This window comes from Rhinopithecus roxellana, chromosome 5 (genome assembly GCF_007565055.1).
Source record: "Rhinopithecus roxellana isolate Shanxi Qingling chromosome 5, ASM756505v1, whole genome shotgun sequence".
In the NCBI taxonomy this organism is placed as follows: domain Eukaryota; kingdom Metazoa; phylum Chordata; class Mammalia; order Primates; family Cercopithecidae; genus Rhinopithecus; species Rhinopithecus roxellana.
This window is the reverse complement of record NC_044553.1, coordinates 154,183,828-154,210,663: the sequence shown is the minus strand read 5'-3', so window position 1 is coordinate 154,210,663 and position 26,836 is coordinate 154,183,828. Positions and strand designations below refer to the sequence as shown.

The 26,836-nt window shown below is 48.5% G+C and overlaps 1 protein-coding gene, 1 long non-coding RNA gene and 1 pseudogene across 3 annotated transcripts; 1 reads left to right on the top strand and 2 right to left on the bottom strand.

Moving 5' to 3' along the window:
- Nucleotides 1–266: 266 nt before the first annotated feature.
- On the bottom strand, nt 267–6,870 carry TCL1B (T cell leukemia/lymphoma 1B). Its single transcript, XM_010353696.2, has 4 exons — nt 6,648–6,870; nt 1,995–2,165; nt 1,568–1,635; nt 267–959 (listed from the first exon to the last, which is right to left on the bottom strand). Exons 1-3 carry the CDS (start codon nt 6,828–6,830, stop codon nt 1,582–1,584), a joined length of 408 nt encoding a protein of 135 aa, XP_010351998.1. The 5' UTR covers nt 6,831–6,870; the 3' UTR covers nt 267–959; nt 1,568–1,581.
- On the top strand, nt 434–13,377 carry LOC115897500. Of its 2 annotated transcripts, none has more exons than XR_004057296.1 (6): nt 434–558; nt 6,763–6,884; nt 9,009–9,133; nt 9,227–9,406; nt 9,522–9,806; nt 12,837–13,377. It is a non-coding gene; the product is annotated as an uncharacterized LOC115897500 (long non-coding RNA). The 2 variants fall into 2 exon arrangements; XR_004057295.1 differs by lacking the exon at nt 434–558 and adding an exon at nt 2,143–2,283.
- Nucleotides 13,378–16,763: 3,386 nt separating this feature from the next.
- Nucleotides 16,764–25,210, bottom strand: LOC104654486 (annotated as a pseudogene).
- Between the last annotated feature and the right edge of the window lie 1,626 nt (nt 25,211–26,836).

Here is a 26,836-nt window from a genome sequence, read left to right as displayed (position 1 = left end):
TCTCCCTTGCTCCCGGTTCTCCTGTGACCACCACGGGCCTTCCTGCCCTTTCACAGCAGGGCTTCACCCAGAGCCTGCACAAGTCTCCTCCCCTTCCTTACCTCCCGCCGGTGTCCTGCTGCTGAATGGATCAATTACAATTTCCTTCCCAGTGTGGAAAAGTATGAAAGGAAACATTAAAATGTTACCTTAACATTTCGGTACCAGAAGCTGCACTTCTATGCTAGAAAGAGGCCAAAGAGAAGCTCCAATTCAGCACAAAAGTGGACAGTGCGCAATAAAGTTTAATTAACCAGTACTGCAAGGCCACCTTCATGGACTGGCATCCCTTCGTGAGCTGAAAAACTGAACAAGCAGAAGCACAGGCCAAACCCATCCTTCCACGCTCCCCACTGTGCAGATGGGCTCACTGAGGCTCTGGGTACACTACTGGCTCAGCACTGGATCTATTTCGGGCCAAAGTGTCAGCAGAACTGATACCCACAGGGCATCCGAGTCCACATCCAGACTGGGCTCCCTCTGCGGCCATCTCTTAAACCGAGCCACTGCCTGCTGATGGTGAGTTTCCAATCACGAGCTGCACTGGGGGTGCCGGAGGCCTGGCTGGGCACACATCCCAGTGGGTATGAAGGGAATTTGGGAGTGGCATCTAGAAGATCAGCATGAGGGGCACAGAGGAGAAAGAGAACCCACAGCTTGCAGCCAGCAGGGGAAACTGGCTCAGCGCACAGACAGGGCCCCTAGTGAAGTCCATCCAGGCCAGTTGCCCGAAGTGCAGATCCGAGTAGGACAGGACAGGACGCATAACTGAGGAAATGAGAGAAGCTGAGTGTTCAGGGGCCCCACTGCCTCCTGCCCTCAAGGAAGCTATGCTGGGTGTGCAAACAGAAGAGCAGGTACATGAAGATCCTGAGGGGGCACGAGGAGACACCAGGCCAGAGAGGCAGGGCCCGCGGGGCCTGGGAGAAGACCAAAAGAGATAGTCAGTGAACTATGGAGGAGCCTGGCACCCCATCCAAGCTGCTGGGGTCAAAGGCAAACCCAGTGCCAGCCCCTCCAATGGACCAGGCCCTGCCTGGCCTGCTCCAAGCTGCAGCCCATCTGGGAGGAGCCCTCTGTGGGTCAGTGCTGGGTCCTCGAAGGCCACCGTCACATGGCACCTCAGTGCCATGGTTAAACCTAGGGACCCGAGATCATTAGATGTGAGCTTGATCACTGCTATTTCCTGGCTGTACGGTCTCGAGGAAATCATTCCCATCCCCAGAGTCTTAGTCTTTTCATTGTGAAATGGGTCATTAACATGTACACCTCACAGAATTCTCACAAGGATTAAATGATTAATCTTATTCGATGAGATCCCATGCTTTAGGAACTTAGTATAGGGGCCCACCCACAGTAGACCATCACATCCAAGGGGCTGGGGAGCAGAGGTGACAGGTGGCTATGTAAGAAAAATCTCAGGAAACAGCAGGGAGGAGAAGGAGGCCATGCCGTCTTTCTGAAAAGAGGAGAGGTATTCGCGCTTTCGTCTGATCCCTGCACTGAGAGGCACGGGCCCCCAACATACCAGCCACTCCACTGTCAGTCTTTCCTCTCCGGCTGATATGTGAGGACCAGCTGCTCCATGGAGTCGATCTGCAGGAGAGGGAGCAACCAACAGAACCTCTGGGAGATGCTCCTCCAGTTGGCCTTAAGGGCCGCCCATGCAGGCTGGCAGCAGCAGGCAGGGGTGAGGCAGGTGGGAACTCCGGCTTGTGGATTTCCTTAGCCCAGGGAAGGCAACCCTCCCTCCCTCACCCATTCTGCCTACATCCCACATGGGAACTCATGTACTGATCCACCCATCCACATTCAGGCCTCCTTGAAGGAAGACTTGAGCGACAGGAAGAGGAGAGACAAGAACCCCAAGGGGGCCAGGGGTACAGAAGAGAGAGGGCCACGGCAGTCACCAGGGGGCCACCTATCGCTTTCACCTGGAACCACCACACACTTGCCTGGCCATGGTCCACTATTTCCCAGAAACTGGAATCCGCTGCTCGGTACTTCCTCCCGGGGTAGAGCTGCCACACGGCGGGCAGCTGGGAGAAGGGCATCTGGCCAGAGGAGAGTGGCTCCCGGGTACGCACTGCCATCTGCCACAAGTGCACCGTGATGCTGGGTTCATACTGAAGGGACCGGAGAGGAGGCGGCAGATCAGGGATAGGGTTCCCTGCCAACTGGGCTGCATACTAGCAATGCAGGCCTAGATGCCCCAGCCCGGCCAGTGGACTGCCAGGGTCAGAGGTAAATGTTTTCAGAATTCCAGACCAAGAGCCTTGGCACTGGTGCCTGTGGCTTCATCTAGGATGACTGGGGCTCTTCTGGCCCCCTCTGACATGCACCCTGCCTTGCCCCACTGCAACCCCCAAATTTAGCCACTGTTTCCAACCTGTCACCACCTTGGGTTAAAGCTAAGTATTCTCTTGGGGCTCCATCTCTGCCATTGCCATAATTTTTTAAATCTTCGTTTTAAAAACAAGATATCCATGGACTCCTGGATCTGAGGGTGATAGATTTTCCCCCCAAAATATACTGCAGTTCTGATCATGACCTTCACATACTTTTTTTTTTTTTTTGAGACAGAGTCTCGCTCTGTCGCCCAGGCTGGAGTGCAGTGGCCGGATCTCAGCTCACTGCAAGCTCCGCCTCCCGGGTTTTACGGCATTCTCCTGCCTCAGCCTCCCAAGTGGCTGGGACTACAGGCGCCCACCACCTCGCCCGGCTAGTTTTTTGTCTTTTTTTTTAGTAGAGACAGGGGTTTCACCATGTTAGCCAGGATGGTCTCGATCTCCTGACCTCGTGATCCGCTCGTCTCCGCCTCCCAAAGTGCTGGGATTACAGGCTTGAGCCACCGCGCCCGGCCAGACCTTCACATACTTATAGTAAATATACAAAATAAGGCTGGGAGCAGTGGCTTATGCCTGTAATCCCAACACTTCGGGAGGCCGAGGCAGGAGGACTGCTTGAAGCCAGGAGTTCAAGACTAGCCTTGGCAACATAACAAGACTCTGTCTCTACAAAAAATAAAAAATTAGCTGGCCATGGTGGCATATGCCTACAGTCCCAGCTACTCGGGAAGCTAAGGTGGGAAGATTTTCAAACCCGGGAGGTAGAGGCTGTTGTGAGCTATGATCACATCACTGCACTCCAGCCTGGGAGACAGAGAAAGACCCTGTCTCAAAATAAATGCATAATAATAAAAATAACAAAATTAGGCTGGTACTGGAAGTTAGAAAGATGAAAAGTAAAAACCAAAGCTTCCTATGTTATGCAACAAAATGGAAAGTCTTTTACACAATTTTCTAAGTGTTTGTCGTTAGTGATAAAACATCTTTTGAATTAAGAATATTAGCGCTAGGCCGGGCGCGGTGGCTCAAGCCTGTAATCCCAGCACTTTGGGAGGCCGAGACGGGCGGATCACAAGGTCAGGAGATCGAGACCATCCTGGCTAACACGGTGAAACCCCGTCTCTACTAAAAATACAAAAACTAGCTGGGCGAGGTGGCGGGCGCCTGTAGTCCCAGCTACTCGGGAGGCTGAGGCAGGAGAATGGCGTAAACCCGGGAGGCGGAGCTTGCAGTGAGCTGAGATCTGGCCACTGCACTCCAGTCCGGGCGACAGAGCGAGACTCTGCCTCAAAAAAAAAAAAAAAAAAAAAGAATATTAGCGCTTTATCAAAAAGACATGTTGTGAATGATTTTTCTCAGTCTGTTGTCCTAGCTTTTTTATGGACTGCTTTTGCAAAGAGAAATATTTTAGATTATGTGGCAAAAATCTCTCCTTCTCTGTGTATTCTGACTTTAGATCAGAGATCAGCAAACGAAGTCCGGCTTGCCATCTGCTTTTGCAAATAGAGCTTTATTGTAAATAAACTAAGGCTCCTTCCCTCATTCCTTTACCGTTGCCTTTAGCTGCTTTTGCACTGCAACAGCAGAGCTGAGTAGCTGCAAGAGCATAGCTCTCAAAGCGGAAAATGTTTACCATCAGATCCTTTACAGAAAAAGTTGGCTGCTCTTTGCATTAGATGTGCCCAGGAAGCTTAATTCCCACCCTAAGACATCGATCTATTTTTAAGAAAGAGGGAAAAAAATACTAAGTAGGTCCCTTATCCCACCCATGGCTAAGTTACTTGAAGAATCCATTGTATTTCCCCTGAATCATTTAAAAAAAAAAAACAAAAAAAAAAACTTAGAACTGTTTTTAAGAGTACAGTTCGGTGGCATTAAGGGCATTGACATGTGGAACCGTCGGCACTATCCACCTCCAGAACTTTTTATCTTCCCAAACTGAGACTCCATACCTGTTATTAACATTAACTTCCCATCCCCGACTCCCTCCAGCCCCTGGCAGCCACCATTCCACTTTATGAATGAGACTACTCTGAGCACCTCATACAAGAGAATCTGTCCTTCCGTGACTGGCATATTTCATTTAGTATAATGTCTCCAAGTTTCATCCATGTGTCTGACTTTCCTTCCTTTTTAAGTGTGAATACTTCATGGTTTGTGTTTTGTTTACCCATTCATCTATCAATGGACACTGGGGCTGCCTCCACCTTTTGGCTAGTATGAATGATACTGCTGTGAACATGGATGTACGAATACATGCTTAAGTTCCTGCTTCAAAGTCTTGTGGGTATACACCCAGCAGTGGCATTGCCGGATTGTGCCGTAATTCTCCTTTTTGAAGAATCCTCATCCTGTTTTCCATAGTGGCTGCACCATTTCACAGTCCCCTCCATTAACACTTTCTCAGGCTTTTGAAAAACTTAAAATATTTGCTCCACAATTTTTGCATGCTTTATTTAGTGTATGTACAGAAAAGCCTTTCCATGTTCTCTACCAATGTTTTTTGAAAGAACCTATTTGAAGATTTTTTAGGAAATGTGTTATATTGTTTAAAACGTCAGTGAACTGGCTGGGGGCGGTGGCTCGCCTATAATCCCAGCAGTTTGGGAGCCAAGGTGGACAGATCACTTGAGGTCAGGAGTTCAAAACCAGCCTGGCTCACATGATTAAACCTTGTATCTCCTAAAAATAACAAAAACAAATAGCTGTAAAAAAAAAAAAAATAGCCTGTAATCCCAGCTACTCAGGAGGCTGAGGCATGAGATTCACTTGAGCCTGGGAGCTGCAGGTTGCAGTGAGCCGAGATCACACCACTGCACTCCAGCCACACTAGAGCAAGACTCTCTCAAAAAACAAACAGGCAGTGAATTGTTTACAATGACCTAAATGTTTGGGTTTTTTTTGTTTTTGTTTTTTTGAGACGGAATCTTGCTCTGGTGGTTTGTTTTTTTGAGACGGAATCTTGCTCTGTCACCCAGGCTGGAGTACAGTGGCGCTATCTCGGCTCACTGCAAGCTCTGCCTCCTGGGTTCATGCCATTCTCCTGCCTCAGCCTCCTGAGTAGCTGGGACTACAGGCGTCCCCCACCAGGCCCGGCTAATTTTTTTTGTATTTTTAGTAGAGACGGGTTTTCGCCGTGTTAGACAGGATGGTCTTGATCTCCTGACCTCAGGATCTGCCAGCCTCGGCCTCCCAAAGTGGTGGGATTACAGGCGTGAGCCACCGTGCCTGGCCCTAAATGGCATTTTAAATATCCGGATAAACTTTCACCATATTATACTAAGGTACAGCCAGCTCCCCATTTCCGTGGATACTGCACCCATGAATTTAACCAACCTCAGATTAAAAACATTTGGGGGAAAAAAAAATTCCACAAAGTTCCAAGAAGCAGAGCTTGAAGTGATGTGTAGGTGTAGCATTAGGTGTTATTAGTAATCTAATTTCTAATTTCAAATATAGGAGAGGATTGTGCTGAGGTTGTATATAATTACTACCCAGGTCATTTTCTATCAGGGACTTGAGCATCCACAGTCGGTCCTGGACTCAATTCTCGCCCTCACCAGAGACTCTACTGTATTTACTTTATTCCTCAAAGACCGGCTGTGATCTAAAGCCCTCATCTAGGGCCGCCTCCTGAGTCATTATCGTTATCACCTGGGGAGCTTTTGAAAAGTAAAGAATCTAGGACTCCACCCAAGCCTCCTGAATTAATTTCCAGAATCTGTTATCAGTCAAATGCTTCCCCAGGCCAGTCAGGCGGTGAGCCACGTACAGGAGCATGTCTGTGACTCAGTTGCCACAGAGGCATGTAATTCTCGTTTTGCAGATTAGTAATCTGAAACCAATCTCACATTCATCCTATTGGCCCACCTGGTGCCTCCAGGTTGCAATGCTTTTGCTTATACTACTACTGCCTCCTTTCTAGACCTGGAGAACTCCTACTCATCCCACAAAGCCCAGTTCAATAGCTGCCCCATTTGTGAGCCTTCCCAGCATACACTGGGAATGGCACAAAGCCCTGAGCTACCTTAGCCTCGGCTTCACCACGCAGTACCATATTACCTCATGTGGATAAGTTTGTGCCTGTGGTCCCTTCACGGGGGTGTTCCTGGGGCCAGGGCATTGCTGCTCTCCTAGACCTGCACGGAAGTGTTTTCCAGTGCGGGTAAGAACGGCCCCCTCTGACCCCCACCGCGGTCCCACACGGGCAGGGGTCAGTGCGCAGCGCTCCCACAGCCTCCCCTCGTGCCCAGGACTCACTGTGCTGCCCTGGGAGGCGCTGCCCTGGGTGTTTGAGGCCCTGGCCCATTCCCTGTGCGAGGGATTGAACCGCACGACCACAGTCACCCAGGTCCTCCCCTCCTCGTCTTCGTAGATGCCAGGCTTCTGGATCCACAGACGGTCAGGGGGCGTCCCCAGACGCACAGAAGCTTCGGAGGCCATGGCAAGTCTGCACCCGGAGCCCGCCTCGAGGCTCACATGCGTGGACCTTTCCAGGTGGGCAATCTCCTTAAATGCAGCAGTTCCGGGGTGGGTGGGGGCGGGGCCGGCAGTGGAGGCGGGGCCAGTCGGGGAAGGGGGAGGGGGAAGGAGGGGAAGGAGGGGGAAGGAGGGTGAGGAGGGCTGAGGAGGGGGAGGAGGGCCGAGGAGCGGGGAGGAGGGATAAAGGTTGCTTAATATGTGGGGAGCCCCTATGCCATGTCAGGCATTTTCGTAGGGTATCTCACTGACATCTCCCAACAACTCCATAAACTAGAGACTGTCACCCCCATTTCATAGATGAAGTATCAGAGGCTTGAGTGGCTTAGTAACCTGAATGAAGTGGGTAGCAGAGGAAGGGGAGGTAGCAGAAGCAGAGGAGGGGGAGGGGGGAGGAGGGAGGAAGAGGGGGAGGAGGGAGGAAATAAAAGCAACCTGCATCGGGGCTAGGCAGGGACGAAGCCAAAGAGCAGTAGGGTTAGGAACCTGGCCTGGGTCTCCTGGAGGGGCAGGGGCTGGACTGGGAGCTGCTGGGGGCAAAAGGGCAGCTCCCGGGGATAGAGCTGCCCAGGCTTCACCCCAGGCCTCTGCAAGGAATTTGGCGCCAAAGACCTATTCCACCTCCCTTCCACTGGTCCCAGTCCCTCCTCAGCTTCCTCTCTGAGCTCCCCCTGCCCAATTTTCTGGCAAGTGATTCCCCTCCTTTGCTCCTTGCGACCCTCTGCCGACCATCCTGCCCCAGATCCTGAGCTGGCATGCACGACCCTAGTCTCTCCCACCCCTGTGGCTATTCCTTTAACAGGACTCCGTGTCAGGGATCCTTCTTTGAGCTTAGAGCTTAGAGGCATGGGGGGCGGGGGGCGCTGTAACCTCTGTGGACTCTTGCCCCTGGAGGTATCTGGTGAAGGCGCATCCTGCACAAATCAAGCTCCCTCTCCTTAGAAAATAAGCCATGGCCCTATCAGCATCTGAGATCAGGATCAGATAAAACCGACAGAAATGAGGCCATGTGGCCACCTGGCCAGCCCATCCTTGGCCACGGGACCCAGAGTGCCCACTTGGCCTGGTCGTCTTATTTGCTCAACTTTGTCAAGAGGCCACAGAAGCTCAAGAACATAGCAAGGTCCGTTCTATAAGCACCCTGGGCTGCTCCTAAATGCACCATGAATAGGAACCTTTTCCTTTTGAAATCCACATGCATGATTCTTCTAGTTCAAGTGAAAATTAGTATTGAGATGATGCCATTCTGCTGGGGAGATGTGAAAATGATTTCTGGACAGTCCTGATCCAGTGTAAGTGGCAGGTAGGATAACCACTTTTGAAGAACTCACCGGGCAGCTTCTGTGGAGGTCTGAGCCTTGTTTTCATGGCAATTCCACCTCCTTCCCCAGTGTTTTTCCAAGAAACCAACACTTGGGGTGGGAATGCAGTAGGCCAGGAAGACAAGGGACAATCACAGTCTCATATAATGTGATGTGGAATCACATTATATGTGGAATCATGTACGTATGTCACCTTTGCCGCATTCTATTGGTCAGGGGTAGGTCCTACCCTTACTCAAGATTATGAATACTAGGAGGCAGGGATCATGGGGACCCCTGGTCTCCTGGGCCCCCCGTAGCCTGTTTGCTGTAAGTACCTACCCTATGGGACTCCTCTGAGGATCAGATGAGGCTGTGTGTAAAGTGTTAAGGCCTGACACATAGTTAATACTTGAAATACCCTGGTCAATAGTTATGTTCTCAGACGAGTTCCCTCTCCCAAGCAGAATCCATCAGTCCTACCCTTGTAACCCCGATGCAGTTACTATTTATCTCTATCACTTTCTATTGCAAATATATATATTGATATTCTCAACCTCATTCCCTGATGGGCAGGTGTGTAGCTGTCAGTGGGGTTGGAGGTAAAGGTTGCTTAATATGTGGGGAGCCCCTATGCCATGTCAGACATTTTTCATAGGGTATCTCACTGACATCTCCCAACAACTCCATAAACTAGAGACTGTCACCCACATTTCATAGATGAAGTATTAGAGGCTTGAGGGGCTTAGTAACCTGAACGAAGTGGGTAGCAGAGGAAGCATATGGACCCAGCTGTTCCTGGTTCTAACATGCATGCTACTTGTTGTCTGCCTTTGCCAAGTTTGGCTCATTACATGGAAGAGGCAGAACCTGGAGTAGGGAGATCCACAGTGGCTACTGAAGAAATGTTGGTGGGCTCTGAAGGTGCAGACAGAGAACACCTTCCCATGAGTGGGTGGTCAGAAGGTAAGTAGAGTTCTCCATAGGCAGAAAGAAATAACTACCAGTTAGCCTCAAGGTGGAAAATTGATTGCTTCACTGATCACCCTCCTTGGCCAGGTCTCCCACTCCTCAACCCTTGGACCTGCTCTGAAAAAAGCCCCGGAGCTGCAGGTGAGAACAGTTTGGTCCCTGGTCCTTCAGCTGGCCTTTGTCCATGTCATGTCTGAGATAAGGCTATGTCTTCTGGCCAAGTTGTCCATCTCTGGTACCTGTGACCTGAAGGATTCACTCTTGGGGGTAGGTGCCACCAATGTCTTTGAGAAGCACTTTGATCTCTCCAGAATTTCTCCCAGGATTGCCTGGTACTGACAGTGCACTCATGCCTGGGCGCAATGCTCTCCTCTTCCAGCAGAGGGAACCCTTCACAAGCCCCAAGCCCCCGGGGACATGGAGGCTGGACACCCGCTTGCTGGAAGGATTCCAGACCACAAACAAGGAAGCACTGTGCAGGGATTGGAAGGCTGGGTAAGAGTCACTGATACCTCTGCACAGTTCTGTTCAGCTCCTCCTAGGTACTGGACCAAAATGGCAGGGCAGACAAGATGCCAAAGGCAGACAGCCTAGACAGAGCGTGGTATAGATGGAACTGGCAAAGTTATCCCACCAAGGAAGCAGCATGAGTAGACCTGGACAAGAGGTAAGTCACGGTGTGTCTGGAGATCAGGAATAATGAGGATTATCCAGGCTCATATGATAAAGAATAAGAATGTGGTGGTGGTGGGGTGGTGGGGGCAGGGGTGGTGCTGATGCTCCATTGTAAGGATCAAACACGCCAGTGCCAGCGGCTGGTTTTGAATGAGGAGCAATGAATGTCTGAGACAAGGAGTGACATAAGTATGCACTTAATGTTTGAACTAATGATGAAACCAAAGAGTGGCTTAATAATCAAGTAGATCATGACTACTAGAGAAAAGACTGGATGGAGACTGTGCAGATAATAACAAAATAGGGAACAGCTAGAATTTGCAGAAAAGGAGATGAAAATGGCCAGTTGCTGTATGAGAAGATGCTCAGTCTCACAAGTAATCAAGAAAATGCAAATTTTAAAAGTGAGATACATTTTTAAAATCTATAGTAGTGCCAAACAAAAGCACTTGGCAATATCAAATGTTGGAAAGTGGCGTCATTTGCCTTATTGACCAGGTCCCTTCTTCACAGGAGCTGGTGAGGGAGAACCAGGCTCTTCCTCCCGTGACCACCCTGGCCGGTCAGTTTCCACAGAACTAGCACACCAGGCTGGGCAGGCCAGCGCAAGTTTCTTTACTGAAAGTTGGGTCCATTTCAAAAGGACAATTTGGACACAGAATAGACAAATGTTAGAGTTTGAGAGTTTTCCCTTGAGTTTTGCAAGACAAAACATCTAGTAACTTCAGTATTCACCAGGAAAAATTCCCCAGTGGCCTCTCCCTCCAGCCCTTTCTCCTGCCTGCCTTCAGGATCACCCCTTGTCTCATAGGCTTTAATTTCTCAGGTATCCTTCTTGGATAGATTCTATCCTGCCCACAGGTGAGCCCTCTCTTCCCATGCCAAGTTTCCACCTAACCCTTGGTCTGGAGCAGGTGCAGGCTTCGGCCAGGTGGAAGCTGCTGGGTGGGTGCTATCTAGCCTTGGATGCTTGGGTAAGGAGAAGCGGGGTGAAATTAGGGTGATGGGCTCCAGCCTGTTAGCCAAGGTTGAGCCTGGCTTCTCTCATTCAAGTTTCCTCATTGGCAAGAACTATAAGCCTGCCAGTTCTTTTATTAATAGATCTATAAAGTTGACACCTCTCCCAAGGGCAGACCTTTTCTTTCCCATAGGACAAGACAGTCTAAAACCAAATTGAGGAAACAACACTTTCTCCGTTAGCACGGGCTTGTCCTGCCCTTGCAAACTTTGGTCTCATTATTGTCAGAGGGGCTTTTGATTTCTCCCCAGCTCCACTGAGAGGGGGTGGGGAGAGCTGGATTTATCCTTCATAGCTGAGCTTTGTTGGAAGAGGACCAAGGGATAAATTCATTCAGCCCAGCCATTCTTTCTCCTTCCCCATATAAATGGAGAAAGACGGTTCCTACAATACAATAGTATTTTCCATTTGCAAATGAGTTGGGAAGCCAGGGGCACATAGCATCAAGCCTATGGCAGGAACTCTTGCCTCCCTTTCAGTCAGAATAATTGTCTCCCACCTTTTCTTCAGACTTCTGTTATCACATCAGCCTCACTCTGACTTGGCTTACAGCATGTAGGTTTATATTGCCTGGATCCTATTTCAGGCTTTCTATCTCTGTCTCCACTGGACTCTGGGTCCCAAATGAAAAGGGGACCTGGAATATTTGAAACTGAAATGGGAGAGTTCCCTGACCCCTGTCCCATGACGTGTGACAGGGGCATAGCTCTTATGTTCAGCCACCACATCCTCAAACCCCTTACCGGAGGGGAAGCACACAGATGGGCAGGTGCAGGAGCCAGGGTGAGCACTTTTTGGGCTCCGGCCCCACGGTAGCATCTATGGGTGGGTGTCTGTGACTCCCGGAGTCCAAGTGGGCACATGTTACAGCGTTCTGTTAGCCTTGCTGTCCATGGATGACTTAAGTGTTAGACAGTTCAGTGGGCCCTCTTGGTACCCAGGTCTTTGTCAAGTGTCCAGGAAGAATCAGGTCACACATAAACTTGAAGGATGAATGCAGGGGGTTCATTGAGGGGTGGAGGTGGCTCTCAGCAGGATGGATGGGGAGCTGGAAGGGGGATGGAGTGGGAAGATGATCTTCCCCTGGAGTTTGGCTGTCTAGTGGCTAATCTCCTCTCTAACTGCCCCCAGCCAAATTCCTCTCAACATTCAGATGTTCCTTTTCTTCTCTCTACTGTGCTATTCTGCCATTCTGCCATTCTTCTGCTCTTCTGTTTGTCTCCTCATCTGCCTCTGGAGCCTGGGGTCTGGGGTTTATACAGGTATAGGATAGGGGACATGGCAGGCCAACTTTTGGGCATGAAAACAGGAATGCCTCTTCCCATTTAGGGCTGCAGGTTTCCAGGTTTGAGGGTAGGGCCTTTGCCAGGGAACCACCCTCTTCTACCCAGTATTTCCGGGTCTCCTGTCTGTATCAAAAGCATATAGGGTTTGATGGTGAACAGCCCCAAATCCAAAGGTTAGTTTTACCTCTGACTAGTTGTGTGACTTTGACCTTATTACTTAACCTTTTTGAACTTCCTACTCCTCACCTGTAACACAAAGATGCCATCTACCTTACTATGTTGTTGTAAGAAATGGTAATCACATTTGTAAAGTCCCTGGCACACGGCAGATCATCAATGATAATTGATAATTGATAATCAGTTGGGGGACAGAGACCATTTCTTGTTCATCTCTATGTCCTCAGCATCAAACCAGTGCCAGAAACATTAGAAGGGCCCAGAGAGTATTTGTTGGATTGAAATATCCTTTAGTCAAATTGTTTCCTGGGTCAACATGAACCCAGAGGTGTGCTGAAAATATAATTCATTCTGACTCCCTTCCTGCCAACTCCTCATAGAAAATGTACTCAGGAATGAAAGTGTTCACAGCAAAACAAAGGCCCTGGGTATTGAGAGTTTTCAGTAAAATAGAAAGGTCTGAGGGGTCAGGAGAAACAAAGCATCAGTCCGCACAGACGGTCCCCCGGGGTCTCTGTAATTATCATGTCTTCTTTTGCAGGTCTGCTGTGTGACTGGTCTATTTAGGTTAGCAGAGTTGCCGAGGTGAGAGGTGCGCTCTGATTGGCCATGGAGCCTGCCCTTGTGTGCCTGGAGCTTTTCCTGACCGTGGTACGAAGCTTCCTCACGCAGTGCATGAAGATCCACCTGCATCTTCCCTCTGCTGCCTCTCCCTCTGGCTTTTTGGGCTATGGTTTTAAATGGTTCCTCATTTAATCCATCAGAATGACCCAGAAGGAAGCAATTGTTTGTAAATGGGTCACTCCCTCAAGCATGGTGGCAGCCTTCTTATGATGAAGAAATTGGGTCTTTGCAAATATTAAGTATCTAACTGAAGGGTAAGGGGAGAGAGGCCCCCATGTGTTACGAGCTCTCCATGGAAAATGGGCAGTGTTCCTATCTTTGTTTTAGAGATGAAGAACCAAGGCTCTGAAGGCAACCATCAGGCTGGGCGCGGTGGCTCACACCTGTAATCCCAGCACTTTGGGAGGATGAGGTGGGTGGATCGCTTGAGCCCAGGGGTTTGAGACTGGCCTGGGCAACATGGCAAAATCCCATCTCTACAAAAGGTAAAAAATTAGCTGGATATCATGGCGCGCGCCCCATAGTTGCAGCTACTCAGGAGGCTGAAGTGGGATGATCTCTTGAGTTCGGGAGGTTGAGACTGCACTGGGCCATGATCATGCCACTGCACTCCAGCCTAAGAGACAGAATGAGACCTTGTCTCAAAAAATAAAAATAAAAAAATAAAAATAAAAAAAAATAAAAAAAAAAAAAGTGACCATCACTTAGCCAAGATCACAGAGGTAGCTAGCGGAGGAGCTGGAATCTGAACTTCAGCATGTTTGATTCCAAAGTTCAAACTCTCTTCTACTATACCACAGGTACCTGGTGGACACTGTAAACCCTGTTCACTGATCGACAGAAGTCAGAAGTCAGGGTGGTACTCATGAGGTGGGGACATATGCCCCAGTAACTCAGCAAGCCTCTCAAGTTACATTGCCAAATACTAAATGACTCATCTAATCCACACAGAGCATCTGGGGCCCAGCTCCAAGCTACTCCATAACAACAGAGGGTACCATCTTATTTATACTCAGGCCCTGTAGGATCCAACTTGTCTAGGAGATATTCTGGGGATGAAATGGAGGGGACCTCACTACACAACTCTAATAAATAGAATGCCTGATTTCCAAGGCCATGGTTGCTTGAATATCTGAGGTCCCAGGGATGCCAGCCAACATGCCTGGCTTTCTGGGGTTGGGAGAGGAAGTAACCCACCTCTCCCTACTCTCTGTAAATACAAATATTATGAGGACCCTCCCATCCTTAGAAACAAGCCTGCCCACCACCATCTTTTCATGATGGTCAATATAGTATGTGGGTTAAAAACACAGATTCTGGAGCCAGATTGCCTGGGTTCAAATCTCAGCTCCGGTATTTACTAGCCATGTGAATTCCAGCAAGTAACTCACCTGTCAAAAAGGTATAATGAAAAGACTACATACCTCATATAGTTGTAAGGAATTTATTAAATGAGCTGAAATGTGCTGAGTTCTTAGAACAGTGCCTGGCACATTCTAACTGCCTTAGGTATTGTTATTACTGAGTATTGTGCTAGCTCTCCAGCCTTCCCTTCAAAGCCAGACTTCTCAGAAAAGTCTAGAGGCACTAACCCTCAAGCCTGATTCCTGACACAGACCATCTCATAATCTTGTTTCTGCCAACCTGACCACAGCCTCCACTGAAATTGCTTTCTTAAAGGGCCCCAGGCGCCTCCTTCCTGAAGGTGATGGATGATCAGTTCCTTTAGCAGAAGTCATCCCAGTAACTCTGCTGTCTGCCACACTGCAGCCCTTCCCACCTTCTCAACCCTCTGGTTTTCCTTTGGTTTCCGTGCCTTGACACTGGCAATTCTCACCTTTTGACATACCAAAGTTTAAAATGTTAGGTGGAATTAAAATTAACCATCATCCATCTCCTAAAAGCTTTCCCCCCAAACTTCTTTTCCTTTTTTAGACAGGGTCTCACTCTGTCAGCCAGGCTGGAGTACAATGGTGCCATCATAGCTCACTGAAGCCTCGACCTCCTGGGCTCAAGTGATCCTCCCACCTCTGCCTCCCGAGTGGCTGTGACTACAGGTGCATGCCACTGCACATGGCCCCTGCCAGACTTCTGGTAACAGCATGTATTTTGTCCCCACCATTCACCTTTCTCATCAGAGAGATCTGGTAAATGAGGCTTCACTGAACACACAGAGCCCAAGATGTGATCGTTTAACAACCATCCATCTTTATCCACCAAACTAGATTCCCTAGTGTCCAGAGAAAAGGTTGTTCCCATTTTCCTTATGCTATAGGGACCTGCTATGGGAGGCGGACAGGCATAGGGGCAAGACAGAAGCAATGAACAGCCACTGGCTGGTCTCACTGGGTTATAAAGTGTGTTAGCTGGACTCTCTGGGCAAAAATCAAAGGTCTCAACTCAGATCTTACACAGACGTCCAACATACAGCCAAGTCCATGATCCTGTGACCCGCCAGGTTCATCATCCAGCCCTTCTCCTTTCTAGTGTCTAGAACCATTCATCTCCCTGCATCCTCAGCCCTGAACCAGCCCTGAGTCCAATTCTACCCTGATTTAGAGAAGGAGAGTGGATTAAAGACCTAGTTTAGAATTCAGCAACTCCAGCCTGTCTGCTGGCCATACTAGTGTTCGAAGTCCCCACTTTGAAACTAGGATTCGAGTCCCCACACTCTAGTCACTCCATCAAAGATTTGCCTTAATACCAACAGTTCAGGGAGAATTTTCTGCCCCCAACCCCCAACATACACATACCCCTACGCACAATGCATGCATACATGTACACACACTCACTCATCCTTTGCAAACACCAGAGGCCTGCATCTGACTCACAGCTGTGCCTCAGGCCTCGAGTCCTGATCACAGTCTCTCTGATGCTGAATGGATAGACACAGACCATGTCACCTTGGGGTTTACAGTAGGCCTGGCACATACCAGGTGCCTGAGAAATGTCAGGAGAGCCAAATTCTTGCTCCCTCATGCCTGCTGCAAGAAAAGTCCTAAGGAACAGGATAAAGAGTATGTCCTTGGGGATGAGACAGCCTAGCTTGGATTTGGGTTCTGGCACTTCATCGGCTTTGGGATGGTGAACACATTCCTCAACCCCTTTGCACCTAAGTTTCCTCAAGGTTGCAAGGATTAGCAACGACATATGGAAATGTGTGCTGTAAAAATGCCTGCCTGGGTTTGATCTTGAGAAACGGTGCTATGAAAACAGAATATTATAATTCCCTCCCCTTTCAGAGGGGAAATAAATCAGAAATATACATTTTTCTTCAGGAAAATAATTACTTATAATGAAAATAAACTAGGAAGAAATTATCGTACCTTTGTGTATCCAGTGCAAAAATGCCGCGTCTGCTCTGAAATATTTGTAAGGCCTTCTGGGTTATAAAATGCGTTAGCTGGACTCTCTGGGCAAAAATCAAAGGTCTCAATTCCGAGCTTTCTTCTGAGTTTTTACCCTCCCTAAGCTACCTGATGCTCAAGGTCCAGAAATGCAAGAGATTGCTCAGCTGTGCACTCCATCTTTGCCTCTTGATAAAATATAAATCAGGCTGGGAGTGGTCGCTCACACCCGTAGTCTCAGCACCTTGGGAGGCCAAGGCAGAAGGATCGCTTGAGCTCAGGAGTTTGAGACCAGCCTGTGCGATATAGTGGGATCCTATCTCTACAAAAATAAATAAATAAATAAAATATGAATCAGAACCCTATATTCTGTGCAGACTCCTAGCTTTGTGAAGCACATTTTATATGCCTCCATGAAGCCATAAAACCTGGCAAGTGTAGGAGTTTGCTGAATGTTACACATGTACTCACTCGAGATATACGTGTACAGAGTTCAGTTTTGTTTGGGATTTTAAAAAAAATGTTCTCTCCCTCTGTCCTCCTCCTCCTCCTCCTCCGGTTGTTTCCCAGCACTGTGAATAACTCCAGGAGCCTTCAGTGTTTGAGGGGGCAGCTTCCTGTGTGGATTCTCCCTGTTGGAGGGAGGTGTAACAAGTTTCTATTGATAAAAGTGCTTTGGACAATTTCAGAGACTAAAATTCATCTCAAAACAAAATAGCGATTTTTACTGCTGTCGTTATTGTCAAGTCCTCGTATATCAGCTTTCCCCCAGACAGTGGCAGTCACCCACTTGCTAAGATACCAAATTTACCTCTTCTTGGAGTCTCCCTCCTTCTGCTTTCTGTCACCTTTCATTTCTTCAATAAATATTTCTCGGGCTCCCACTTTGTGCCGGCATGGTCCTGGACGCAGCAGATCCAGAGGTGAATGAGACAGGCACGTGCCTCCCTGCTTCATCCATGTCCTTTCTAGTGGGGTGGCAGATGATGAACAAAACCAACTGATGTTACTCTAGATGGCAATAAAAGTGTTATGGCACTGTAATGGGCTGGAGGGATGGCGGAGGGTACCATGTCAGACCACAGGGCCAAGGAAGACCCCTCGGAAGAGGGTATTTAGGCAGAGAGCCAGCTGCATGATCTGGCAAAGGGGGCACAGACTCCCAGGAGACAGAAAGACAGCATGAAGGTCCAAGAGCAGAACAAGCCTGGAGTGTTTGAGAAACAGAAAGGCCGGTATGAGGAGGGGAGGGGGATCTTAGATGAGGTTAGGAGGTAAGGACAGGCAGCAGGTCACACAGGGCTGCAGGCCAAGGTTTCATTCCAAGGACTGTGAGAAAACAAGGAGAGCAGATTAAAAAGATCTGTCTTGTGGCTCCGCAGAGAAGGCACTGCACGATTTGAGAGCAGAAGCCAAGACCACTCGGGAGGCTGTTGTGAAAGTCCCAGTAAGAGATGAGGTGGCATGGACTGGAATGGGGGAGAGAGAGGTGAGAAGGCGCTGGAGAGGCGCTCTATTTCAGAGCTGATAGGACTTGACAGTGGGTTGAGGTGGGTGTGAAGGAAAGAGAGGAAGGAAAGCAGGCCCTCTGCCTCCCCAGTACGTGCTTCGCCAGCCTTCCTGACCAGCCAAGACCCTGGCCCAGCTCCCACCTCCACCCAAGCACCAACCTGATTTCCCTCCTCACAGGCTACATGTTCCAGAGCCCCCCTCCTCTCTCACCTGCACTCTCACCTCCCCAGCTTCTGTTGTAACTCCAAGAAGGAGAAGGAGGGAAAAAAAGGACGTGACTCGAATCTGCAATGGCAGCTGCTCTTGGCCCAGTGTGAATGTGTCTGGGATGTAAATCTGTTCTCTCTCTGGATAAAACAGGAAACAATTACTCATGCAGATGAAAAACTTTTATTCCCCTCCTTGACAGCTAACATCTCAAGGAGCCTTTACTATGTCAGTCCTCAGTTGAGATAGAAGCAAATATTTAACATCTATAGTCTCTGGGATAATGTAAGACAGCTCCTGGTTTAATAATGAGCTTCTGATTTTTGGCAGGACCACGGAGATACAAGGCAGGGAGAGGAGGAAGGCAAAGAACAGCGAGAGAGGTTCTAGGGAAGTGCACCTGAGAATTGCATGTGAAAATTATTTCAAAGTCGGGGAAGTCGATATGGTACTGGGTACTGGTCTAGTTACTGAGATGATACAGGGGCTCCTGGGAGAGATGAGCCCTTAGCCCCTGGGCAGGGGACAGGGACCAGAACTGGAAATTACAGCCCTGGGTTCCAAGCTGGAGCTCATTTCATTCAATCATTCACTCATTTAACATATCTTCATTGAGCATCCACAATGTGCCAAGCCCTGTGTAGATTTTACTTTAGGTACTGGCAGGAGTGGGAGGGGATTAACAAGTAAACAGAAAAATTATGATGCAGAGTAAGCATTAGAATAAACCAGCACAGATTTGGATGCTGCTAATAAGAGCCCAAAGAAATTGCATCTAAGCAGAGGCCTTAGGAGGAGGTGGGCAAAGGCAGAAGAGATGGAATTCCAGGCAGAGGGAACAGCATATGCAAAGGCAGAAAGGCAAGAGGTGCTCAGCAGGCCCAGGGAGTTGCTAAGAGCTCAGTGTAGCTGCAAAGTAGATTGTAAAGTGTGGAAGGCAGCTTCTAAAATAGCTCCCAAGTTCTTCACCTCCTGCAGTTTATCCTTTGCATGGTCCTTGAATGTAGGTATGACCTGTGCGTTGCTTCTAACCTGTAGAAAACAGGACAAAGGTGGCCGGGCGCGGTGGCTCACGCCTGTAATCCCAGCACTTTGGGAGGCCGAGGTGGGTGGATCACGAGGTCAGGAGATCGAGTCCATCCTGGCTAACACGTGAAACTCTGTCTCTACTAAAAATACAAAAAGTGCTGGGTGTGGTGTTTGTTTATTTATTTATTTTTCAACTGAAAAAGCTTAGTAGCCCAGCCCTGTGGTTATCCACTAACTCCAAAGTTATCAACTAGTGCTTAAGCTAGTTACGGGCTTATAAACACCAGAATTCTAGCTCAGCTCCAACAGAGATTAGTCAACAGCTGGCAAAGAGAAACACAGACAGGTGGACAAGAGCCAGAGAACACCAGAGACAAGAGCGAGGCTGATTAGGAAGCCAGAGCTGCGAAGCCAGACAGCCAGCAGCCTCTTTCCAACCCTGTTCCTCCACTACATCGTCACTCAGGTTTCTCTTTTCTTTGCTGCTTTCCTGGCTCACTTGAATCAATTCACAGGTGACTCCATACACCTGTCTGCCTCTGCACTTCCGACCCCAGTGGGGTCTTCATCCCTTTCCAAAGGAGGCTGGAGAGTGAGGATTGCTTATCCAACTCTGGCTGAGGGCAGCTTCTGGAACAAAGAGGCTGCTTAGAACACTCCCATGGAAAGAAGTTTAATTGAATCCTTTGGAATTCCCCGCTTGTTGATGCTGGGGTGAAGCAGAGATATTCCATTCCATGAGGCCCATTTTGTAGATGGGGAACTGAGGCTAGAAAACATGTCCCTTGAGCCCTGTTTTTAATGATGACAAAGAGACAGTGGTGTGTAGTGCAAAAGGCCTTGAACCACAGATGCAGAGATCTGGGCTTTACTTGTACCACTGTCAGGGACGCCCTGGTTGACTGCAGACAAGCCACTTATTCTCTGAATTTAGGAGAAAATCAGAAATTGCTGATTCATCACTCACTCAGCAAACATTTCTGGAGCCTCTTTGACGTGTCAGGCCTGGGGATAACTATTGAAATATGTGGGCTCCAAACTGTAGCCAGATCACATCATGGAAATCGGGTTTGGCCCTGGCTTTCGGTCACGTTTTCTCACTTGCTGTGTCTTCTTCACATATGTGTAAATGAAAGAAAAGCAGGCCTGTTTTTCAGGCTGCTATGCAGATTGAATAGTAATGTAGGATGGTGCAAAGAGCAGCCCTGGCCTGCAGAGGCCCTCAAGCTGTAGACAGCATTGGTCAATGGACTGCTGCAAAGAACCAGCAACAGGCAGGACACTCAGTAGACCAGGGTCCACTCTGGAAACACTTCGTCCAAGCCACACACCTCTGGAAACTTAGCAGGAAGGCTTAATTTGAAACATTTGTGGTCATACTTCAGGAAGTCACTTGTAATTTCCATGATCTGTAAAAAGGTGAACTTTCACACTCACATTTAATAGCTTCATTCTAACACCTCAGGTACCCCATAAACACATCACTCTGCACCCACAAAAATTAAAAATAAAAAAATTTTATATTGTTTTATGATATAAAAATAGCTTGAATCTAATCAAAACTATAGACAAAATCATGAGTTTGATATTCTGGTAACTTTTTGGAAATACAGAAATGCATATTAATCATTACAATTCTCTATCTTTGCAGCAGTTATAGCCTATTGGGAAAAATTCCGAGAAATAGAAAAGCATTACAGATGGGATGGAATCATTAACAAGAGGTAGATTATGAAAATTTCCAAATGAGGGGCATGAGTAGTAGGGGTGACCTCAGCTTCCAAAGGGGTCTCTGGCCATAGAGTGAGGCAGGAGATTCCAGGTGAGCCCAGACAGGAGCAAGGAGGGGGTTGGGCTTGTGACCAGAGCTGGAGTCTGGGAAGGGCCTCCACTGGCCACCCTGAGCACGACGAAGCTGTGGTACAATACCCAGCAGGGGCCTCACCACGCGCAGACATGGGCCCTCACCCCCTCCTGAGCTTCGAGCCCCCAGGGAGGCAGGCAGGAAGTGGTGTTTGCAGAGAGCGTTCAGCAGAGTGCCCAGCAGATGCCCTTTGTGCAGATGGTACATTTCCCAGGAGATCTCTCTCTGTGCCCTGCCCTCCAGCCCCACCCCTGGTTCCAGGGAGGGCCACACCAGGGCAGGATCCAGCAGGACAGCAAGCAGCCAGCTCCCTGCCTGCCTGACTACACGGTGCCTGTGGCTCTCAGACAGTGCAGTAGTGGAGCAGTGGAGCTGCAGCCAGCCAGAACCCGGTTCAAATTTCAACTCTGCCTCTTACTAGCTGGTTGACCTGGGCACTTCCTTCCTTTTCTGGCCTCTATCGCCTTCTCTGTAAAACTGAACATGAATACCCGTCTCATTGGACATTGCATCCACCCGATGTTTACTGGGCATCAGTTATGAGTTAGGCACTGTTCCTGCTGTGAGATCCCAATGACACCTGGGGAGATCGATCATCATACTCAATAGAGCTTTCATTTATCATGTGCGTGCTTCCTCTATACCAGACCCTGGATGAAATGGTTTACAGCTACTATCTCATTTAATCTTCACCAAAACCCAAGCAGAGGTCGAATCATCCCATTTAACAGTTCAGAAAAAGAAGGCTCAGGAGGTGAAACAAGCTGCCCAAAGAGTTTCAGCTTAGCACAGCACAGCTGGGATGGAACCAAGGCCTGTGGGACACCAGCCTGCCTCGCAGTACCTCCCAAGGAGTCCACACCTGGGACATTCTGGGGAAATGCCTGGGATTAGCCAAGGTCCTTGATCCCCTTCCCACACTGTGTTGCACACAGGATGGGGCACACTAAGTGTCCATACCCAGTCAGGAGTGACTGGTGGAGGGTAGAACAGCATAACCAGGCATTCCACCTCACATCCAGGTCCTGCCCCTAAATCTCAGTGGGACCTCAGCCAAGAGGCTCCCCATCTGGGCCTGGGCAATGAAGAGATGACAGTTGATAAAGATCTTTGGAGAGTTCTCTGAGCACTGATCAAATATAGAGTCACCATTTGGATCAGAGGGAGCTCGTGTTTCTGGCCTTGGATGCTGGCCTGCCACTCTCTAGCTTTGTGACCTTGGGTAAGTGACTTAACCTCTCTGAGCCTCGATCCAACTCAATTTTCCTGTCTGTATTCTGGGGATAGTAGTAATGCCTTCCTCACAGTGCTCAGAGGTTAAAGGAGATGATAGAGGCAAAGTGCCAGAGCAGGGTGCCAGGCCCCAACGGGGTGCAATGACATGCTGTGATCATAAGAAGAGTGGGCATGGTGGTAACCCCATATCCCTGCATCCTCCTGGCCCCAAGCATGGGGGGCAACACCCAGTAAACCTGTGGAATTGAGTTGAATCTACCAACCCCAGATAAGAACCCATGTGCAGTGACATGAACCCACTTGTAAAGACCTTGTAGGAAAAAAATATGCTTTGTCCACAGTCCAGGATGGGAGGCCCAGTGGGGGCTTTATTGAGCAGGGCAGAATCTATTTTCTTTTTTCTCTTATTGTGTTTTTTTTTTTTTTTTTTTTTTGAGACGGAGTCTTGCTCTGTCCCCAGGCTGGAGTGAAGTGGCACGATCTCGGTTCACGGCAAGCTCTGCCTCCCGGGTTCACGCCATTCTCCTGCCTCAGCCTCCCGAGCAGCTTGGACTACAGGCGCCCACCACCATGCCTGGCTAATTTTTTGTATTTTTAATAGAGACAGGGTTTCACCATGTTAGCCAGGATGGTCTCGATCTCCTGACCTTGTGATCCCCCCGCCTCTGCCTCCCAAAGGGCTGGGATCACAGGCATGAGCCACCATGCCCGGCCCAGTGTCTATTTTCTTTCCCTCCATGTTAGAGTCAAGCCCATGTAGGGAGCTCCAAATGCCATGCCTTTCCCTAGCCGGTGACTGCTGTTATGCCGAACCCCTATCTTCTCCAATGGGGATGGCAGCAGGTTCGAGAGGCTGAAGAAGGGACCCAGGCCTGGTGAAGGAGACACGGAGTTTTACTGGGGCTTACATGCAGGGGAGAGCATTTAGCAGTGGTAGGCTGGGCAGGAGAGCCACACAACTTGCAAAACGCATGCAGCGTATATAGCATCTTCACTTAGCACCCGCCCCCAACAGTCTCCACCTGGCAACATTTACCTAACCCAAAACAAGGGGCCTTGATCCCCTGTACTGTCTGTGTTGCACAGGACCGGACAGGAGCTCAGATGTTCGTCATAGATAAGGAATGGGAATGAATCTCCAGGTTGGCCACTCCCAGATTCATTAGCTCAGAACTCCAAACCACATTCACCTGCACCTGCCACAAGGGTCATTCTTAGGGGATGCTTAAGTTATTGCTATCAGGTGTGTTCACCGTAAGCAGCTTTTGGGGAAATCGCCTGCTGGGTCTGGATGAGCAGGACCATCATAGGAGAAGGTCCCCCATGGTCAGAAGAGCCTGGTGATCTCAAGCACATCAGCTCTCCGGGCCTTACCTTCCCCATGCATCCATCCAGGGACCTCTTCCTCTGTGTCACTCTGGGCTCCATCCTCTTGGTGCATTTGGAGTCAGATGAGACCTTGGTTCAAATCCTTGGCTGGAGGGATGCAAGATGCACATGGAAGGAGAACCAATTCACCCTGTCCAGGCTCTTCTAGAGCAGCTGGTCCCCTGCTGAACTGTCTAGCTGACCCTAGACACCAGAGCAAGCCCAGCCAAGGTGGGCCAAGCCAGGCCCTGATAGGCAGAAACACTCAGCTGACTTGAGACATGTGGGCAACAGTAACTGCTCGCTACATTTCTTGTGGCTTGTCATGGAGCAATAGCTCACCGGTGCAACCAAGAGGCAGCAGGGCAGTGCGTGCGGTAAGCAAACAGCCGTCCAACTGCCAAGGAACATTTCATATAGGAAGGCAGTATACAAAGGCAGGAAGCCTTGACAGCACCTGCACTTTACCAGCAGCGTAGCTGTGAGGCCTGGTGCTGTGGGGGTCCTTCTACCACGAGAGAAGCCAGCCTGGGGACAGAGGATGGAGGAGACTCTGTTCCCCACTTGTCCCCTCGTGTGCTCCCATACGGCACAGATATTTGATGCTCAGAGCTGTGCCAGGCATCTTACAAAGGTGAAGGAAAGGAAAACTATATAAATGGGGATGCCAGCTCAGTGCCCTGACCTGATGAACTAGTGCTGGAAGCTTCTGTTCAGGGATAAAAATAAGTGCTTCTTATTTCAGCTACACTAGCAGGCTGTCTTTTGCCTGCTGCTAAAACTCCTATCTGATGCACAGCGGCTGCCTGGTCCCTGCAACTCCCTGATTTCTGCAAGACCAGGCCAGACACCAAGAACCTCCCATTCTGTCCCCATGCCAGAGGTCTGTGCCTAGTTGGTGCACTTCTGAATGCAATTAAAAAGCTGGTTTGAGGCCAGGTGCCATGACTCATGCCTGTAATCCCCACACTATGGGTGGCCAAAGCAGGTGGACCGCTTGGTCAGGAGTTCAAGACCAGCCTGGCCAACATGGTGAAACGCCGTCTCTACTAAAAATACAAAAATTAGCCTGGTGTGGTGATGTATACCTGTAATCCCAGCTACTTGGGAGGCTGAGGCAGAAGAATCACTTGAACCCAGGAGGCGAAGGCTGCAGTGAGCCTAGATCGTGCCACTGCACTCTAGCCTGAGTGACAGAGTAAGACTCAGTCTCAAAAAAAAAAACCATTGTTTGGTGCTCAGCCCAAATGTGGGACATTTTGTTTCTATTTTATTTTTTTCTCAATTGATTCTTTATGAAAAGTTCTTAACCTGCTCTGCCTTTTAAAACACTCTGTGTCACCGCCCCCCCCCCACCCACAAACAGCACAATCCAACAAGGTGCTGGTACTATTTCAAATTGCTGTCCACTTAAGATTAAAGTCCAAAAAGAAAGAGAGAAAATAAATAATCACAAGGCATGAAACTGACCACACCACTGTTGTCCCCTCTTTGGCTCCACACACACTCTCAGACTTCCTGTTTCTGATTGCAGGCATATAGCTGGAAGGTGAACCGAGATAGTATGAAAACAGGTGGAACCGACTGCAAAAAGAGCACTGGGGCAGGAAACCTGGATCCTGTGCTGCTCGGATGGACTCGGCTGTGTGACCTTGGACTTGGCCATCCACTCTCTGTGCTTCAGTTTTCTCCTGTGTTCAGGGCATCCTCACTAAGTCCTTTTCCCACTCTGCTCCTCTGTGAATTGAGTGAGGATCTTTCTCTTTCATTTCAGCCTCCATCTTGTAAACCAAAAAGTATCTGAGACAGGTCTCAATCGATTTAGAGATTTGTTGTGCCAAGGTTAAGGACATGCCTGGAAGTAAAAAAAAAAACAAACAAACAAACAAAAAAACACGAAATTCCAGCAACAGTCTCTAGTCTGTGCCTTTCTCCAAAGATGATTTTGAGGGCTTTGATATTTAAAATGGAAAAGCAAGCTGGAGGGGAGAAAGGCAGGATATGGTCACATGACTGAATCCACATGTTACAAAGGAAAAGGAGCAGGTAGGGGATAGTCAATTATGTATTTGTCTCATGCTCAGCAATCAGCAGTTTACGTAAGATAAGGTGAACATAGAGAAGCTACCTGTGGAGCTATTTAACCTTTTATCTGTAGCGATCTACTTAGAAGCAAAAGGAAAGGCAGCTTCTTGCATGACTCAGCTTTCAGCTTTTTTTTTTTTTTTTTTTTTTTTTGGCCTTTTTGGCATAGTGAATTGGGTTCCCAAGTTTTAATTTTCCTTTCAGAATCTGCAGCTGCAACCATGTCCCATGAGTGTAGTAAGGCTTAGGGTGTTTTTGGAGATGAGCAGGCCCAAGTTTTAATCCAACTATGATGCCCAAATGCTAAGTTAATGTTGGACAAATATTTAACCAACCTGATCTTCAGTTTGTCATCAGTAAATGGGGAATAATAATAATACCTTCTTTTGATAATTAGAGACAATGCATATGAGATATAAGCACACAGCAGATGTTCCATGGCTGGTAAATATTCTCCCTCTTCTTCTTTGTGTAGTCTGCTTGCTGTGTGTCTATGGAAGTCAGATGAGCATTTGCCCAGAGGCTGGGTAGATGGAGCCCACAAGCTCATAAGAATAAAATAACTAGAATGGAAACAGAAAATTAGATGTTCCATATGTTGTAACTCATTTTTGGCTGGAAATTATAGAGACCTCGGTTGAGAGTGTCATTAGATACTTGGAAAGGATGGGCAATGATTAGCACAGGTGGCTGGAGATGAACTCCCTGAACCGGCCCTGACATCTTGTTAGAGAGAGAAAAGCTCACATAGGTATGAGCCTAGAATTTCAGTTAATATGCATTTATTCCGTATCTTGTCATCACAGAGTTGAGTTTCGCAGTCTGCTAAGAGCAAAGAACTTCCCAGTAATATTGAAAGGTAATAGTCCTAAGGACCTTGAAAAGCCACATTTGTTAGGGAGTTTATTGCAGAATAGCATGCTTATTCAGTAAAAGTGGAAAATCACCTTTGTGATTGATTTCACCGGACAGCGCTAGTGATACCTCCCCCCATCATGACTTCCACTTTCGCATTCAGTCACCTCCACCTGTTGTGCATCTGGCAGAAACAGGAAAATGGCTAATGATATCTTTCCCCAGATGAGTATTTGTTTTGTATATAAGAATAATGTGACCAGATGCGGTGGCTCACACCTGTTGCGGGAAGTCAAGGACCCCGAACGGAGGCCAAATTAATACTTTTATAATTTCTTACACCTGTCTTTACTGTAATCTCTGAACATAAATTGTGAAGATTTCATGGACACGTATCACTTCCCCAATGAATAT

What these genes read in the sequence shown, in the direction of transcription:
- TCL1B (XM_010353696.2), bottom strand. Translation starts at nt 6,830, where the DNA reads ATGGCCTCCGAAGCTTCTGTGCGTCTGGGGACGCCCCCTGACCGTCTG. An exon ending in GCGCCTCCCAGGGCAGCACA is followed by an intron (nt 2,166 to 6,647) that starts GTGAGTCCTGGG and finishes CGGTCCCTTCAG; the next exon opens with TATGAACCCAGCATCACGGT. An exon ending in AAATAGTGGACCATGGCCAG is followed by an intron (nt 1,636 to 1,994) that starts GCAAGTGTGTGG and finishes CCTCTCCTGCAG; the next exon opens with ATCGACTCCATGGAGCAGCT.